General features: G+C 36.1%; 1 protein-coding gene across 1 annotated transcript; it reads left to right on the forward strand.

Moving 5' to 3' along the window:
* The first annotated feature begins 1,244 nt into the window (after positions 1-1,244).
* Positions 1,245-18,828, forward strand: LOC127803025 (uncharacterized). Its single transcript, XM_052339018.1, has 18 exons — positions 1,245-1,558; positions 1,901-2,092; positions 2,270-2,425; positions 3,801-4,094; positions 10,642-10,859; positions 10,963-11,037; positions 11,221-11,287; positions 11,701-12,026; positions 12,266-12,505; positions 12,612-12,799; positions 13,527-13,668; positions 13,765-13,873; positions 14,264-14,366; positions 14,481-14,670; positions 15,268-15,366; positions 15,453-15,511; positions 16,231-16,336; positions 18,476-18,828. The coding sequence occupies exons 1-18, from the start codon at positions 1,315-1,317 to the stop codon at positions 18,638-18,640; spliced, it is 2,973 nt and encodes a 990-aa protein (XP_052194978.1). The 5' UTR covers positions 1,245-1,314; the 3' UTR covers positions 18,641-18,828.
* Positions 18,829-19,414: the final 586 nt, after the last annotated feature.

Below are 19,414 nucleotides of genomic sequence, written 5' to 3' on the forward strand. Positions count from 1 at the left end.
ATATATATAATTAATAATTAAATATACAAATTAATAATCAAATACATAAAATAATCAGATAAACACATAAAAAAATAATAATTAAATCCACAAACACAAAATTAATAATTAAATATACAAATCAATAACCAAATAAACAATATCAAAATCTCACAAACTCATGAAAAATTTTAATCTCAATTTTTTAGAAATTCCAATCCAAAATTCAAAAGATAATTAATCATAAAAAAACCCTAGAAGCAATTCCTATTATTATCGATTACTTCCTTATTTTCTTTATCCAATCGTCAATGTTCATATTTCTAAGGTTTGCAAATCACCAAAACCATTTTCATTCGCTGCTATTGCTTGTCTTTGTCATCAGCTCTGCTGGTTGTTATTGTTATTGCTAGTTATTGATCTCCAATTGATTCAACATTCCCCGCATTTGGACACCATCTAACCTAGTGGTCGTTAACAGTTGTTAGAGAAGGAAGATGACGAGGAAAGCTGACAAGGTTTTGGATCACCAATTGTGGCAAAAGATTTCAAAGTTGCCAATTCTTTGGTGAGTTTATTTGATTTTATTGAGTTTCGTTATAGCTCAATTTTTAAAATTGACTCCTTATAAATAGTTTTTATAAGGAAAATGATTGTCAATTAGAGATGACCTTACTATGTAATAAATGCCTGAGTGTCATTACTTTATTTTTCTTGTTAACTTCCCATATATATATATATATAAGGTATATATGTATTATTTTCAAATAAAATGTATTTGTTATATATTATTTTTAATATTTAAAAAATTTTATCAATTAAAATTTTAATATATTTATCACTAATTAATAAAATTATTTAAATATTAAAAATAAAGATATGACAAATGGTCTATCACATACATTTGAAATTTGGGATACCGTGAGATTATGAGTTCAATTACACCTCTGTATATAATTTTATAATTGTCTGTGTCTATCTAAAATGTTAAGTCTCTAAATTTGACTTAGGATGAATTTGTCCATTCACTTAAATTATAAAGTAGGAGAATCATAAATATTAAAGAGGGTGAAATAGTTCGGGTCGAATATCATGTGTGTAATAAGGACCTCGAGTTTCTAATAATGCATTTGTTTACATTTTACGCAACCATTGTAAAATAACCGGGCTGGCTAGCATATTAGGTACCATTTTAGAATAAGTTGATTAAAGGAGGGCAAAGTGTAAAAAGGCGAATATATAGAGGGCAAGTTCAGGTTCTCGGTTCGAGAAGTGATTTCAAAGAAAGAAAACTTCATAGCGCTGGTTGGGTAGTCTGCCAAACAGAGCCGTAACATGGACGGCGATGCGATCCTGGGAGTGAGAGACGTCGGAGCAACCAAATCGGCGGTTTCCGACGAAAGAAAGCGGAAATTGATGAAGAGAAGCGAGAGATGGCTGGTGGTTCTTGGAGTGGTACTCCATGCGGTGTACATGCTCAGCATTTTCGACATTTACTTCAAGACCCCGATCGTCCACGGCATGGACCCTGTTCCTCCTCGCTTCATTGCCCCCGCCAAGCGCCTCGTCCTCCTCATTTGTATGCCCACCAATTGTTCGATCTTTTGTCTTACTTACTTTCTTCTGCTGAGACTTGCTTTCTTGTATAGCTTTTATTATTACTCTATTTCTTTCTTCTTTTTCAATCCACTTTGTTGATTATAGTGACCAATGAGGCAGAACGACAAGCACAACTTGCATGATCTTATCTTCTAATCGCTGAAGAAGCAGTTGGGCTTATGGGTTCTGAGTCTTTGTTTCAAGTTGTAAAACCTGGTCCAAAGTGTGAAACGCGTAGCTTATTGTATAACTAGAATTCTCACTTTTGTGGGCATGTGGAACTAAGGACACGTGATTTATATGGTGGGTGTTACAATTGCAGCTGATGGTTTACGGGCGGACAAATTTTTTGAACCGGACCAAGAAGGAAATTACAGGGCACCTTTTCTGAGAAGTGTAATCAAAAGACATGGCCGCTGGGGAGTGTCTCATGCTCGGCCTCCAACAGAATCAAGGCCTGGGCATGTTGCTATAATTGCTGGTTTCTACGAGGATCCCAGTGCAGTTACAAAAGGTAGACTTTCTTTATTTTTTCTTTCCTTTTCTTTTCTCTTTGTTTCATTTCTGTACCATGTTAATGTAAACGGTTCAGATGAATCTTGAGTCTTTAGTTTAGGTATCTCCACCTGTGAAATACATTCCTACTAGCTCATTTGCTCTGTGCACTAAGTTAAATATATTATAACTTTAGGATGGAAGGCAAATCCAGTGGAGTTTGATTCAGTGTTTAATCGGAGCTGGCATACGTTTGCTTTTGGTAGCCCAGACATTATTCCAATATTCTGCAGTGCCTTGCCTCATAGCACGTGGAATTCATATCCTCATGAGTTTGAAGATTTTGCAACTGGTTCGGTTCAACCTCTAACCTCAAATTGTTCTCTAAATGAAAACTTGTTGTCTATTACTGTTCTTTAAGTTGGGTCCAAGTTCTTATTCGTATCTCTAAAGCTACAAACTCAGAATTCTATCTTGGTGTTTTAAAATCTCCAGGATCAACCAATCGAGGCTTGAGATTCTTGATGTATTCTTCTATTACATGTTTTCATATTTAGATTGAAATGCATCTCTTGTGCTTCTTTGCATTTGCTTCTGTTTGCCTAATATGGAAAAATATTGTATTTGCTTGGGTTTAGCACTTATTTTTTTGTATTCAATGAACCTCTCTTTACTTCTGTTTCTGCATCTGTGCTTTAGGATACCTTAATACAGTTTGTTGTTATACTGTTGTTTCAATGCTCCTTTGGCAGGTATAGGACCTCTGTTGTGGAATCTATTCTATTAAATATGTAAACACCAGATTTTGTGTGAAGCCCTGCCAATCTTTTTTACCCTAAAACACCCTTCGGTATCTTACTTCAATATTTTTTTTATTTGCACGTGCATAACACAGGCCACCTTTCTAGTAGTTTGTTATTGGAAGATCATTATTAAGTTTAATGGATACTCCTATAGTGGGTGTGATATCTTACATACGTATGCTTGTTCTTGTGTTGGCACAAGAAACTTCTTGTCTAATAAAGTGTATTTTGAGTAATAATCTATAGAATCTGTTCCTTTGTTTGCTCTTAAGTCTATTAAAGCCTGAGAGGTTTGTTTCCAATCTTAGTTTCTGTATTAACATGACCTGAGATTTCTCAGAGCATGGATGGGTTTTATTGAATAGAATACTGTTATTTCATTCTTTGCACTTCTTAATTGTTGAATACCTCTTACATGAGCACAAAAATACTGTTAACTTTTTCCTTTGCATTTGCATCAGTACCGGTTTCTATCTTCTTATAGTTTTTCTTCTGCTTGAGCTACCATGGACCTGTACTACATGGATCTTTTAGATGTTTGAAGTTTGCATCTCCTACACTTCATACTAAATGTTATAGCATGCCCGATAACTCAACCCAGAGATGTAATAGACAAACTTGTCTAGTAATGAAGTTTACTATATTAATACAAGAACAACTACTAAATGCGTAAAATGCTCAAGGTTATTTTACAATCAGCATGTTAACCTAGGTCTCTTAATCTATGCCACTAGAAACAGAAGTCAGGTAATGTCGAGAGAGTGCAAACTGGAAACCTCTACTTGATTAGCAGATATCTGATCATTGAACCCAGTGTTATCATTACTTTTTAGTTTTCCATATTCAGTTCTTAATGTGTGTCTATTAATCTTTCTAAAATCTTGCTTTTGTTTGTGACTTATTTATTCTGTAGCATTCATGCAGATGCATCTTTTCTAGATGAGTGGTCTTTTGATCAATTTCAAAGCCTCTTGAATAGGTCCATTGAAGACACAAAATTGAAACAGCTACTTCTGCAAGATAAACTCATCATATTCCTTCACCTACTTGGGTGTGATTCAAATGGTCATGCACATCGGCCCTATTCATCTATTTATCTTAATAATGTTAAGGTTGTTGATCGTATTGCTGAACGTGTTTATAATATTGTTGAGAATTATTTCAAGGACAACCAGACAGCATATATTTTTACAGCCGATCATGGAATGAGCGACAAAGGTGGGTATCTGTCATTACTACCTCTTTTGCTTCATTGAGTACTTGTAGTATTTACATGGCAAGTATATGCAACTTTTGTTTCATGTTACCTGCTTGAAGATTGTCATGCTGATGCTGCAAAGTTGAAACATCTGCTCGCCATTTCTGAGCTGCGTTATACTTCACTACTAGATGCAGATTTTGCTTCACAAACTAGATAAAGAATTGTGAAGAAAGAAACTATATCACTCTGACTTCTTAATCCTAATAAACAACTATTCTAGTTAAAATTGCTCTTCTGCAATAAACCCCTTTTTCTCCAGAAGAAAGATTATTTTGGATAAATAAATTAATGTTTTGGCGAAGAGTTTTTCTGGTAAAGCTGATTGAAAGCATGAAAAAGAAAACATTGATGGAATGAGACAAATGTGGATCTGTCTTTGGTTTTGCAAGTTGTCACATAATGTTGGGAAAAAGGAACCAGTATTCCTTATAATTTTATTGATGTCAATGATAAAATTTATACAAGAGGTTGCTAAGAATTCTCTTATATTTTAGGACTAGATTACATTCCTACTATCTAGGACTAGATTACATTAATTTAAATACAACAAGAAGATAAAAACACAAAGATAAATATAAAAGTAAAGAATGAAACAATCTAAACAAATCTAAACAATCAAACAATCTATCACTTATCTCTATCTTGATCTCGATCTCGATCTCAACTGGTTGTTATCTTCGGATATTTCAACACTCCCCCTCAAGCTGGTGAGTGGATGTCTTCAATTCCCAGCTTGCTCATTAGTTCCTCAAATTTCCTAATAGGCAATCCTTTAGTGAGAAGATTTGCCACCTGCTGATTAGTTGAAACATAGGAGATTTGTAGCAGATTGGATTCTAGTTTTTCTTTAATGAAATGCTTGTTAATCTCAATGTGCTTGGTTCGGTCATGTTGTACTGGATTATGAGCAATATTGATTGCTGATTGATTGTCAGATAGAAGCTCAAGCGGATATGGTATTTGAATCTTTAAATCTTTTAGGATAATTTTCAGCCACAAGAGTTCACACACACCAAGAGCCATAGCTCTGAATTCTGCCTCAACACTTGACCGTGCTACTACTCCTTGTTTCTTACTCCTCCAAGATACCAAATTTCCTCCTAGGAACATGCAGTACCCAGTTGTGGAACGTCTATCAACTAAAGAACCTCCATAATCAGCATCCGTGTACCCTTGAATTTTTAGACCAGCTCTCGGTGCAAAAAAATGCCTTTGCCTGGTGTAGCTTTTAAATAATGAAGAATTTTCCTTACTGCTTGCATGTGTTCCTCATTGGGGTTGTGCATGAATTGATTTACTAGGCTTACTCCAAATGCTATGTCCGGCCTAGTATGTGAGAGATATATCAGTTTCCCTACCAACCTTTGGAACTGCCCTTTATCTATTGCTTCTCTAGAGTAATTTTCTCGTAGCTTAATGTTTGGATCTACTGGAATCTGAGCTCCCTTTCCTCCTAGCAATCCAGTCTCAGTCAATAAGTCAAGAGTGTACTTACGCTGAGATAGGTAGATTCCTTTTTGAGAATGGGCCATCTCAATGGCTAAGAAATACTTTAGCCTTCCAAGGTCTTAATCTCAAATTCCTTAGCAAGATTTTGTTTTAGGCCTTCTTGCTCAGCTTCATCATTTCCTGTCACAACAATGTCATCAACATAAACTAATAGAGCCGTTACCTTATCTTTCGTGTGTTTGAGGAAGAGAGTGTGGTCCCCTCGGCTTTGCCGGTATCCCATTTTATGCATTGCTATAGAAAATCGCCCAAACCATGCTCGTGGAGATTGTTTAAGTCCATATAATGCTTTCTTCAATCTACACACTTGCCCTTCTTTGTTATGAGAAAATCCAGGAGGTAATTCCATAAATACTTCTTCCTCTAAATCCCCATGCAAGAATGCATTTTTAACATCTAGTTGTTGTAGTTTCCACCCCAAATTTGTTGCTAATGATATGAGAACTTGAACTGTTGTCATTTTTGCTACTGGGGCAAAAGTCTCAAGATAATCAATCCTATAGGATTGTGTATAACCTTTGGCCACTATCCTTGCCTTGTATCTCTCAAGAGTACCATCAGCTTTGTATTTTAAATTAAAGACCCATCTGCAGCCCACTGGTTTAATTCCCTTGGGTTGAGTCACCTCCTCCCAAGTTTGATTCTTGTGCAAGGCCCTTATCTCTTCTAACATGGCTTCTTTCCAATTTGGATCCTTTAGTGCCTCCTCCACTGATTTTGGAATAACACTAGCATCTAGGGTTGTTAGGAAGCTTCTGTAGATAGGAGAAAGGCGATGGTAGGATAGAAAATTTGTTATGGGATGTTTGGTGCATGTTCGGACTCCTTTTCGGATGGCAATAGGCAGGTCTAGATCAGGGAATTCTGATTCTGTTTGGCTGATATTTTGTTCTTCAGATATGTGCTCTTCCACTTTTGAATTAGGGGCTGCAACTGGTGTGGGCTGAAGATCATCATTAGGCTGTCGTCTCTTGTACACATAGGGTGAGCCTTTGTATCGGTTGGTAGAAGTCAGCTGCTGGTTTGTTGATTCAGTGTTATTTGATGGGAAAGACTTAGGGAAATGATGGACAGAATCATTGATTGAAGTAGGGGGTTCTGAAAGAAAATCTGGAAAGAAATTATCCATAGTTTCTGGTTGAGTATGCTCCCCCTTAGGTTGAGAATCAAAAAAGGATTGGGACTCAATGAAGGTGACATCCTTAGAAATATAGACTTTCCGAGAGATAGAATCATAACACTTGTATCCTTTTTGGGTTGGAGAATACCCTATGAAGACACATCTTTTTGCTCTAGGATCTAACTTGTCTCGGTGGACCTTAGGTATGTGAACAAAACATACACATCAAAAAACTTTGAGAGGCAATGGAGAATGCAATCTCAGGTCTGGGAAGAATTTGGTTAGACTTTGGAAAGGACTTTGATTGTCAAGAATCTTGGATGAGACCCTATTAATGACATAAGTAGCTGTTAAGACTGCCTCCCCTCATAGATATTTAGGAATATTATGATAATGAAGAAGGGCTTGAGTGACATTCAGAAGATGCCGCATATTCCTCTCGGCCACTCCATTTTGTTGTGGAGTGTCGATGCATGAAGATTCATGGACAATTCCTTTGTTTTGGAAGAAGAGATGTAAATGAGCATTGAAATAATCTCTTGCATTATCTGTTGTAGATTTTTTAATTTGAGTTCCAAATTGTGTGTGAATCATTTTGCAAAAATAAGGGAGAACAGTCCCAATACTAGCCTTATCCTTTAATAGGAAAACCTAACACATTCTAATACAATCGTCCATGAATGAGATGAATCACTTGGCCCCCGATTGATTTAAAATTCTTGAAGGACCCCAAACATTTGAATGAATCAAAGCAAAAGGTCTGGATGATAGTTTATTGCTAATTGAATAAGAGGTTCTATGATGTTTGGCCATAAGACACACATCACACTGAAAAATACTAGGATCAAGAGTTTTAAACAAAGTAGGAAACATTTCCTTCACTAAACTAAAAGGAGGATGACCTAGTTGAAGATGATGAAGCCAAATGGCAGCTCGGTCAGAGGCTGTTTTTTGGGTTGAGTAGGCTGCCTGCAGCTGATCTTTAGGCTTAATGCTCCTCCCTTGTAAGATATACAACCCATGTTGCTCTTTAGCCACACCAATCGTCCTCCCCGTGTCCATGTCCTGAAATTTACACACATATGGAGAGAAAACAGCATTGCAATTGAGGTCTTGAGTGAGTTGTTTTATGGAGATAAGGCTAAGAGTTAAATCTGGTACATAAAGTACTAGATTTATTAACAAATTTGGACCAAAAATAACTTTGTCTTTTCCTTTAATGGGAATTGTGGTTCCATCGGCAACAGTGATCTGTTTGGATGATGTAAAAGGCTCATAAGTATCAAAAAACTGGAAATTGGGTGTCATATGGTTAGTAGCCCCTGAATCCAAGATCCATGTGTTATTCCTACCAGTTTTGGAGGCTAAAAAAGGAGTAAAACAAATTTGTTTACCTTGTTGAGCCATAGAGCAGGATGCTCCTCCATCTTGAATGGTTCTTAGAAATTCCTTTAGCTTATGAATTTCTTCTTTATTGAGTTGTTTGAAGTCCATACCAGTTCCAACACCCGGCCTTTCTTCTTTTTCTGCTTCTCCCTCTTGTTCTTTGTTTGAAAGGTAGCTTTGAGGGTAGTTTTGTGGAGGACCTTGAGTCCTTATATTCTTGAATCCACCAAGTTTATTGAGGACTACTTCCTTTCCATGCAACTTGAAGCAGGTCTCCTTAGTATGCCTCGACTTATTACAGAAGGTGCACCACTGCCTTTCTTGTCTGGACTTATTTCGGTTTGTTGACTGCTTCCATGATTTGTTGTTGGAAAGGAGTGCCGATCCTTCCATATTGGATCCACCAAGCATAGCTCATCTCCTATTTTCTTCACTTCTAACAATAGCAAACACCTCATTTAGGCTAGGTAATTTATCCTTACCGAGAATTTGAACCCGTACCTGATCGAACTCGGGATTTAAGCCTGCTAGAAACTCTATTATCTGGTCTCTTTCAAGAATTTGATTGAGAGTAGCAGTATCCGCTTGGCACACCATCTTTATAGTTTGGTATTGATCAAGCTCTAATCATAGGCCTAGCATCAGATTATAATACTCTGTGATTGTTAGCTGGCCTTGTTTTGAACCATTGATCTTTGTTTTGACATCAAAGATTACAAATGCATCCTTGGCTTTTGAGTAAGTCTGATAGACAGTCTCCCAAACTTCTCAGGCAGTACTAAGGAACATTAAGTTCCTGCTGATATTTGGTTGTATTGTGCTCCATAGCCACGACATGATGCGGGAGTCTTCCACATCCCATGCGCTGAAGCCTAGATCAGTTTCTGGTGGAGGATTCCCAGTTAGGTGGGTGCTCTTTCCTCGGGCCTTTAAGAAGGATTTTGATTAGCTGCGACCATTGAAGAAAATTCCTACCATCTAGCTGGTAGGATTGGTGAATACTTGGTAGTTCGCCAGTAAGAGGAGGTTGGTCCACCACAGTTGTTTCTCCAGTGATGATAGTTGGTGAAGAAGACGGATTTGCTGATGTTTCTGACATGGTTGTGAAGGAAAAACAGAAGGATGAAAGGTTTAGATGGTTGGAACCCAAGAAAAAACGGGTGCTATTAGGGCACGAGCAATGAAGGCACTGAAAAACAGGATTGTGCAATGAAAGCACTGATTACTAGAAGAATAGGCTTGGATCGGCAAGCACTGATTACTAGAAGAACAGGCTTGGATCGACAAGCTTTGATACCATGTTGGGAAAAAGGAACTGGTATTCCTTATAATTTTATTGATGTCAATGATAAAATTTATACAAGAGGTTCCTAAGAATTCTCCTATATTTTAGGACTAGATTACATTCCTACTATCTAGGACTAGATTACATTAATTTAAATACAATAAGAAGATAAAAACACAAAGATAAATATAAAAGTAAAAAATGAAACAATTTAAACAAATCTAAACAATCAAACAATCTCTCACTTATCTCTATCTTGATCTTGATCTCGGCTGGTTGTTATCTTCGGATATTTCAACATATAATAATATCAGTTGAATCTGTCTCCATCTGGAAAGGTTTACATCAATGCTCGGTGTACAGCTTCCAGCTACAATTTCCAAGACCAGACCATTGACCTATCAAAAAAAAAAAAAAAAAAAAAAGCGATCAAGGCAGGTGTTCACTGATTCAACCACTTGGTCATCAGGTTGATGTATGGGGCCATGGGGGGCATGAAAATACTGTGATTTGGTTAATTAGAACGTTAACAAACCAAAAAATCAAAACTCTTTTCTCCATTTTGTATGCTCTTCAGATGTCCGATGGAAAACCAAAGGCTAGTATGTTTGCTAAGCATGGGCATTAACTTTTTATGGGTACACATTGACTTTTTATAGGTAATTATATATGATGAATGGAAAAAGGCCATTTAGGAACAGTTATATGTTTTAGCTTATATCACGTGATGAGTACCTGAAGCAAGAAATATTTAAGGGAATGGTTTGATTCTTTAACCAAACTAAATAGGGGGTTCATTTTTATTGAGGGCCACACACGCACACACATATGTACAAACATAAATAGGGAGAGATGGTGTAGGGGACTTGTAAACAGCCATGCTTGATGTGCCACATTGTGGAAGAGATGATGGAGGAACTGACCTCAGGTCTGTATGTGGGCAAAGGCACAACAGTGATTAACATTTTTCTGTTCGGAAAAAAAATTGCCAACTTGTTCAACACGAAGGTTTGGTTTATCGGATGTTAGCTTACTTGGTGGTTAAATCATTGGGTTCTTTGGCCTTGAATCTGAAGTTGCTATGGGTCCATTTTGATATGTGCTGTTTATCTCTTTATAAACTTCAGATGCTTGTTTTTATTTTTCTATTATTTTGGTCCTTATTGTAGTTAAGATTCTTACTTATTGCTGTTTTTACCAATAGGAAGTCACGGAGATGGGCATCATTCTAACACAGATACTCCCCTTGTTGCTTGGGGGGCAGGTGTTAGATATCCCATGCCCACTTCCACCAACAACCATTCTGATTGTGGTTTCCGCTTTATTGATGAACATGTCCACGACATGCCAACACCTAAAGAATGGGGCCTTGATGAAATAGAAAGGGTGGATGTTAACCAAGCTGACATTGCTCCACTAATGGTTGAACACTTTATTTCTCTCTTGAATTACCTGTTTTAGGACTCCTGTTCTCTTTAAGCATACTTAAGGTCTAGTTTGTAATAAATTGATTGAATTTTTGCAGTCAACTCTTCTTGGCCTACCATGTCCTGTTAACTCAGTTGGAAATTTGCCTCTAGACTATGTCAATTTAAATAAGGTGGGTTATTATGTTCCAAGTTATTCCCCCTCCCCACATTTTATACTAGAAAGGCAAATTGGCAATGTTAGTATGAAATTGCTTCTACTGCTGAACTCTTTTTTTAAGAAATTCAACTAACTCAGGTGGACATTAACTTGTCAATAATGTGGGCCTGATGTTTTGTTTTCAATTTTTCTCCAGGCTGAAGAGGTTGAAGCTGTGCTAGCTAATGCTAAGCAAATCCTCAGTCAGTTCCTTCAAAAGTCACGTATCCCCTTTAGGCATTAAAATTTGTTGTGTCTTAATTCTGTGGAATTTAAAAAAGCACTACTTTCTTTAGATTTTGTAATATATTTCTTTATAATTTTTGCCTGGCAATTACTTCATTTCCAACTATATAGAATTTCTTCCATTTCCAAAAGCAAGAAGAGAAGTCATCTATTAACTTGACATTGCTTCTGAATTTGACAGTTGCAATCATTTTCTATTCCTGATTTTAGGCAGTGCTCTTTTTCTTTTCCTCTTTGTGGTTGGTATTCTCTGCAATTTACTGGCTTGCCAATTGTTTACCTGCATGTGATTCCTCTTAGCTTGTATTTGATTGATCTTTTTGGGTAGATCTGAAGTAACAGACAAGGAATGAGCTTTGTATTTTTGGCTGGTTTTCTTGACAAAACTCAGTACTAAAGCAGTCAAATTCATTACGTTTCAAGCCTTTCAAGCCACTGGCTCACTATTCTTCAGATTTGGATGAAATTGAATATCTAATATCTATTAGAGACTATGAAGCTGCACTAAAGCTGTCACAAGACCTCAGGACCTTGGCGCTGAAAGGACTAGATTACTTTCAAACTTATGATTGGTTCATGCTGATGACTGTAATTACTTTTGGCTATTTTGGTTGGATGATCCATCTTATACTCCATGTGCTAAAATCCTATACTTATTTTCTGGGGAGTTTTCCTAGAAAAAACCAAGCACTTCATGTGAGAAATGATAGTGGAAAGGTAATCTCTATGTTAGCTTAACTTTTTATAGATAGATAGAGTAGATGATTTTATCATTCTGAAGCAATTAAAAAACATTTTTTTGGCTGCTTTTTTGCTAAATTATCTGTTATACTTTACAGTAAGTGTGGATTCAATTGAGATTTCTGTGGCTTCATTTATTTTCACAAGTTAGTGTTTGCACTCTTAGTTACATTTCCTGCTGCTAGATTTTGGCCTCTCATTTCTCTTCTTCTCAGTGGAAGGTGCATTTTGGTGGAAGTCTGGTCATGGGATCAACATGTATCCTACTGCTTTTAGAGCGCTCTCCGCCCCTTTATCATGCATACACTGCTATGACAGTATTTCTTTGGACTCAAATATTTAGTGAATATCAGTTCCTAAAAGCATTATGGAGAGATTTAGTTGGGAGGCAATCTAGTTACATCATTAAGCTTGTAGCTACTTGTGCTGTGTCAGTAGCTGTCCTTGAGTTCCTGGTATGGCTGCCCAACCTACTGTAGATTGATCCCCATTGGCTATTGGAAATTGACAATCTGTCACTCTGAATCGCATTCTTTGTATCATTTTTGGTGCCTTGCACAGGTGCATAGCTTCACCGACAGGAAACTCTATACTTGGTGTTTCTTGATTGTGGGAGTCATTGCTTCAATTCATCTTTATTACTCAATTCCTTGGAAATCTGGGATACCAATCTTTGTGTGGTTTTCATGCTGGGCCTTGTCTGCCTTCACTTTGATGCCTGCAGAAATTCCTGATAATACTCCACTAGTGTAAGTCACCTTCCTTGTATGCCTCCGTGATTTCATTGTTATTTTTATTTTTAGATGTGCTCTCACTATTTTACTATTGAAGTTCTCAGTTTCCTTAATTGAAGTTTTAGGGTGAGATGCACCGTCATATTGCCTAAACTATGCGTAGTAGCTTATGAATTAACCTGGCTAGCTGAAAGCTCCTTCACTTTCTCCATTAATCTAGTCAATGGAGCTGGAGCCTCAGCTGCACATTTTGCTGAATAGTTGCATGCTATTCTTGTTTGGGTTCAACGGTAGCCAAGCACTTGAAAATCCAATTTGAGGACCACAGTCTTGATGGTATATAGCCCTTGAGGATAGGGTTGTGGCTAAGGACTGATCTAGAAGCAAGGCCATATCATAAAGTAGGGCTACTTAAAACTAGATTTCTGTGTTTTTGGTTGCATAATTTATTTGAGATTCAAATAAATTGGTTTTGGTACTTCTGAGTTGATTTTCAGGCAGTTCAGTTTTTTGAATATGTAAGCAACAATTGCCCTCAACACTTTGTTTGACCTTCTGTTTTTGTTCTGTTCCGTCAAGTCCTATTTTGTTGTGGTTCTAACTTTTGATTTATTATGTTAGTAAATTATGAAATCCTAAATGCAGTGATCTGTTGCAATTTTAACTCAGTAATAGTCCTTGTGATTGCTTTTCATGTTAATTATATTATGAGGCATATTATCTTACAATTATTTGTCCATAGAGTTGCAAGTGGAGCCATGATTCTTGTTATAGGAGGAGTTGCTACCCATCTGGACCAGCATGCTGAACCGAACAAATATTGGCATGGTCTTCTAAATCATCATGTGAAGAAACCTGGATTTCCAATGCTCTTCCTCTTGCAGGTATTTAATATCCTTGACTCTTGATGGACTTACAGATTCTAGACATGTTTATGAACTGATTTGGAAATTTTTCTGTTGTTTTGGTGCTGTATTCAGGCTCTCCTAGTTGGGTTATCATCGGTGATGGTCCCATTATCAACATTTCATAGAACAGAAAAACAAGAACTTCATGCATTGCATCAATTAGTAAACTGGTTTATTGCTGGTATGTATTTGACTCTCTCCATTTTGGTCATTATCTTCTTGTTCGACTCTAATGTTTGCTATGAAGTCCAGAATTATTTTCCCTTTCTTCTTGTTTCTTTTTGCTTTTATTTCAAGACCAGTTATTTGTTGGAATTTTATCTGGTACTTTGTCTGCATGTCTTCTTTTTTGTTGTTAAGACCATTTGCTATCACCTCAACTAGTGACCTACAATTGCTGGTTGTAAATCACAGATAAGTTTGTAGGTTTACTTTATCTGGTTGCATAATTAGATGGCTTAGACAATTACCCGCAATGATTCATTTTCAGTTTTGAAGTATTTTGTACTGCATTTCTCTATCAATTATGGCTGACATTTTTAATGTATGTGTATAATTTGTTTCATCATAGGTTTCTCAATGGTGCTTCCACTGTTTTCAGCAACGGGGCTGTTGTCGCGACTGACTTCTATATTTCTTGGTTTTGCACCCACATTCTTACTTCTATCAATTGGGTATATCTTGCTTAAAATTTCACTCATGCATTGTGGTTCAATGGAAGTTATGTGAATGACAGAATATTAGATTTGGTTATATTCGATGTCCTTTTTTTTTGGTGAAATCTGCAGATATGAAGCTGTTTTCTATGCTGCACTTGCACTTGTACTCATGGCATGGATACTATATGAAAACACAATTCTATATAGAAGTTGGGGCAAAACACCTTCAACTTCAATTAAAGCGGTTGAGGATAACATCATTCCTGGAAGTAGCGATAGAGGCTTGGAGCTGTCTGACATGAGGATCCCATTGGCCTTTGTAGGTTAAATATTATTTTTAAAAAATATATATTTTCTTCAATCCATTATTGAAAACGTTATGTGGCAGTGTAACTGCCCTTCAGAAATTATTCCCTTGGTTGCATATGGAAACCTTTTTTCTGCATAATTTTTAGGGAATGCATATGTGTAATGCAATCATTATTCTAGGAAAGACATCAACGTCAGCTCTTTTTGTATCTTCGGGCACTCACCCTGTGCAAGTTAAATGTTGTAGGTAAATTGAATGGTTCATTTGGGTGTGGTGTTGTTTCTTGTTGATTTTTTGGATGGTATCATCAGCTAAATATGCTCCCAATTGAGAATCTTAGGGGACCTTATCATTTCACAGTGGTACAATCATTTCGGCTTTTCCTGAAGCGAAAAGAGATAATTTTGCTTGCTTCAAGATATGGCTAGTATTCCTTAATTGGTGAAGACTATAAATTTATCTATTGAATTGTCATGTACAATTTAATGGTGGTTCAAATTCAAAGGGACGTAGAGGGCCTCTTTGAAAATTTAGCCTCTCAAAAAATTATCATATTTTTACATTTCTCTAATTATTATTATTTTTTAATTTTTTGTGCCATTTTAGATGGTCTTGTTTAATGTCGCATTTTTCGGAACTGGTAACTTTGCAAGTATTGCAAGCTTTGAGATCTCATCTGTATATCGGTTCATAACCATCTTCAGTGTAAGTAAATGGTTTAAATTCCTAAACCAGTGTCCAGTTTTTTTTGTATTTGTCATGAACTGACCTGATTTTCTTGTAAATTGCAGCCATTTCTGATGGCAGCACTACTCATATTCAAACTATTCATCCCATTCATGCTTGTCATGTAAGTATATCATCAATATTCATTATTTTTTTGCTAATACTGGTCTCCGCAAACTGTGGTTGCTCTTTGTTTCATACTTGTGTGGAAACCCTCCCCTCCCCCCCCCCCCCCCCCCCCCCCCCCCCCAAAAAAAAAAAAAAAAAACCTTCTGGTTGGGCAACCCCTCACCATGCTCATGTGCAAATAGCCCATGCACATGTGCTTTTTTGCTATACGAATCCTGTATCATTCTTCATGCCTATTATCTGTATATGCCCATGCTAGACTGCCACAACCTATTAAAAACCGCCTCTACACCAAACTTCCACACAAAGTATTTTCTTTCTTGTTCCTAATTTTCCTAAAGATGAGAAACACACACAGGCGGAATATTGACAACGGGAACAAAAAAAAAAAAAAAAAATGAAAGCATTATCATAAGGGTCCTATGGTTGTGGTTGTATGTTTACTTCTGGTTGTTGTCTCCAAACCAATTATAAATAATTAGCTTAATTTTTTGTTTTGCAAATTAATTATCTTCATTCTATTTCTTGAAATTCATCACCTTAGATTTCTATATCCGTTGTTTTATGGAACTATTCCAAGTTTTATTTGGATTTCCCGTTGAAGATTGAAGTTTGAAGTAAACTCAACCTGCAATAATATTAAGTTTACTATTTCTACTTCTGCATGATTAACACATTGTGATCTTATTAATCTTGTTCCAAATGTGGATGCAGATGTGTGTTTAGTGCTATAACAAAATTAATTCGAGTTCCAAGATTGGGATGCTATTTTCTTGTTATATTATGTTCAGACATAATGACAATCCATTTCTTCTTCCTGGTATGGAGCATGATAGTCTTTTAGTTATGTTCTTTCTTAATTGAATATATTTTTGTTTATGGATTATTGATCTATCTCGTTAAGGATACTGCAATTTTGTTTCTTCCATTTTTTCTAGTTTTAATGGAATTATATTTTTCTTCTTCATAGTTGCTATTGCCTCGATTCATAGTTGTTAATTCAAGATTCGAATCGAGAATCGAAATTCTTATTTTATGAATCATGAATCGAGAATCGAATCAAATTGTAAGATTCGGTACACATTCTCAATTTCAACTATAAATAATATATATTCATAAAAAATAAATAATATGCCCACCATGATCAATTCTTTTAAATATAAATAGATAAATAATACTTCTAAATATATTTGCTAAGTTTAAAATTATACCAAAACACAAAAGTATATCCATGTTGCCTTTAAATTCAAATTACACCAAACCAAACCACTTTCAAAATAACAAGCTTAGAAAAAAAAAAAAAAAAACCTACAACTATTAGGCTACTAATAAACTCCATTATACGTAATCTTTACTAGTTATCAATCATTTTCAAGTTTAAGAGCATCATCATCTCCATCATCTTCTTTGTCTTCAAACATAGCCAAATTGGCTGAATATTTGATTAAAGCGCACATGCAGATGAAGTCGGACGAATCGTGCAATTCACGGTTGATTCGTCCAATTCATGGTCGATTCTAAGGGATTTTTTATTGACTCTATAGATTCGACTCGATTTCTGTATGAATCAAGCTGAATCGTACGATTCGAATCATGAATTGTATAATTCTAACAACAATGTCTCGACATATTTCTAGTCTGTGCTTTTTTTTTTCCATATTTCTATTGAGACCTATTATGCTAGGGACTCTACCCTCTTTTTCTACCAATCTACAACTGCCCCCTCTTAGTTTTCATTAGACCTGTCAGCACACATCCAAAGGCTGTTGGAGGATGGCTGTTATAGCGATTGATTCTCTGATGGGGAATTCTTTACCAAAGTAAGGTTGTTTCTGTGCCATGATTATGTCGGCCCCCAGTTAAAGTCTTGGACGTTGTATCACTTTCTATAAACGATTTGTATTCTCAAAATGGTAATAACCTTTTAGAGTTCAGATTGAGAGGCACCTTATTTACATATTTACTTGCAGTATTTGTCTTCTGTCCATTTGCTGGTTTAGATGAACAATTTGGTGGGAGAATTTAAGTGGATCTTCTCCAAAAAAATTAGGTTAATCCATTAAGGATTTTAAACAAATCGGAACTGAAAAGGCATAGTCTAATGTTGACATGCAGTTATAGCTAATCCTCACATAGCAGCAGCAGTTAATCAGCTTCCAGCACCGAGTAGCTAGATAGCAAAAGCTGTAGGAAAATTGAATGAGCATGGTATACGGAAACCATAAACAATTCGAAATAGGACTTGCTTGATTTTGCACAGCGGAATTATACTGGATCTTTGGATTGAATCGCTGGTTTGGATACGAAATCACAGAAATCAGAAATCATTTAGAACCCACAACCTAAAAGCCTCATTTTCACAGAGATTGCTTCGATGGTTTGTTTCTTTTCCTTCTACCCAAGTTGGAAACTTCCTGTGGGTCCTTCCTCTCATCATTTCATTGTATATATCACATATATATACTAATACTCACGAGTATGCTCTTTCATCAATCTGCCCACTTCCTCCACAATTGTAGGAGTGCACACAGCAGATCCGGATTTGGGTCTGGATCTGGAGCCTGTTATGCGCAGACCATCCGGGGCCTATGACCTGGATTCATAACCCATATTTGTTACAAAAGCAAGACTGGAATCTATTAATTTGACATCACTATATAGAAAGAAAAAGTGTATGTAATTTATTTCCTGAATAAAATAAAAATACTACCGGTTTCAGTAAATATTCATTGCTAATAACTCCAGTACCTCTTTGCACTTTGGTCTCTTTCCATGTGACGTGCTAGTGAATGTTGTTACTAAAGAAAATCACATTTTTTATATTCTGTACATATTGTCAAAATCACTAAATTGCTCTTTGTAATAATACATGCATGGCACTACTCATTATTAGTTTAGCTTTTTAGTTTTCAGCACCTCTTTATAATATGCCATCTGATTGATGTTCTGATGGAAACAGGTTAAAACTAAAGGGAGCTGGATGGAAATTGGCAACAGCATCAGCCATTTTGGAATCATGAGTGCCCAAGTTGTGTTTGTCCTATTGCTTTTTGCCCTCACAAATGTGTACACCAAAGATATCCAAACTAGATCGGCAGAGAAATTTCCCCTTAAAGCCATGTAACTCGTTATATTCATTTGAATTTTGTTATCATTCTTTTCAATTTTTTTCAAAAGATGAGCTTTTGATATTGTGGCGACTTCTTAGGTTTCAGACAACCTTCTCATTTTCAGTTTTGTTGTTTGTTGTGTTATCTTGCAACTGTCACATATTGTTGTGTGTATCAGAGCTTTGAAACAGTATTTACCCTAGTTTAGCATTTTTGGAAGATCTGAACAGCACGCTGTACTTTCAACTCGTAGCCCATTCTAGTTTAGCTTGTTTCTTTAACAATATGAATGTTGACGATATAACTGCCTTTAATCATAAGAGAAGAATGCAGAAAGATGGGCTCTTTTGGATTTTAATATTCTCAACACGCATCAAAATTTGAGAAATGCAAGTTTATATAGGTGTATTTTCATTTTTCTTTCCCTTTCAAAAGCTCCTAAAATGCTCTCAAGCATGCTTTTATTGTGATGGACTTTGGCTAATTGTGCAGAATATATAGTTAGAATATTTTTGAATTTTCTATATTTTTCTAAATATTTGTATTAGCTTTGGTAAAGTCTTCTAATGTGTTTAGATTGATGTATATTTATTGACATGATAAATGAATAAAATATAATATTTACCTGACATGTATCAAAACACCTATCCTAAGAGCCTTTGGGTTCTTCTCGTTGGTTCTTCGTTGGTTGGGTATGGTCGTCACTGGAGTCTCGTTTCCTGTAGTGATGAGTCACATTGGTTTTTGTCGTTAGCTGAATTGTCATAGTCAGTGTCAATTCTTGTTCC

Source organism: Diospyros lotus, chromosome 6 (genome assembly GCF_014633365.1).
Source record: "Diospyros lotus cultivar Yz01 chromosome 6, ASM1463336v1, whole genome shotgun sequence".
Lineage (NCBI taxonomy): Eukaryota > Viridiplantae > Streptophyta > Magnoliopsida > Ericales > Ebenaceae > Diospyros > Diospyros lotus.

What these genes read in the sequence shown, in the direction of transcription:
- LOC127803025 (XM_052339018.1), top strand. Translation starts at nt 1,315, where the DNA reads ATGGACGGCGATGCGATCCTGGGAGTGAGAGACGTCGGAGCAACCAAA. An exon ending in CTGACATTGCTCCACTAATG is followed by an intron (nt 10,860 to 10,962) that starts GTTGAACACTTT and finishes GAATTTTTGCAG; the next exon opens with TCAACTCTTCTTGGCCTACC. An exon ending in ACTATGTCAATTTAAATAAG is followed by an intron (nt 11,038 to 11,220) that starts GTGGGTTATTAT and finishes ATTTTTCTCCAG; the next exon opens with GCTGAAGAGGTTGAAGCTGT.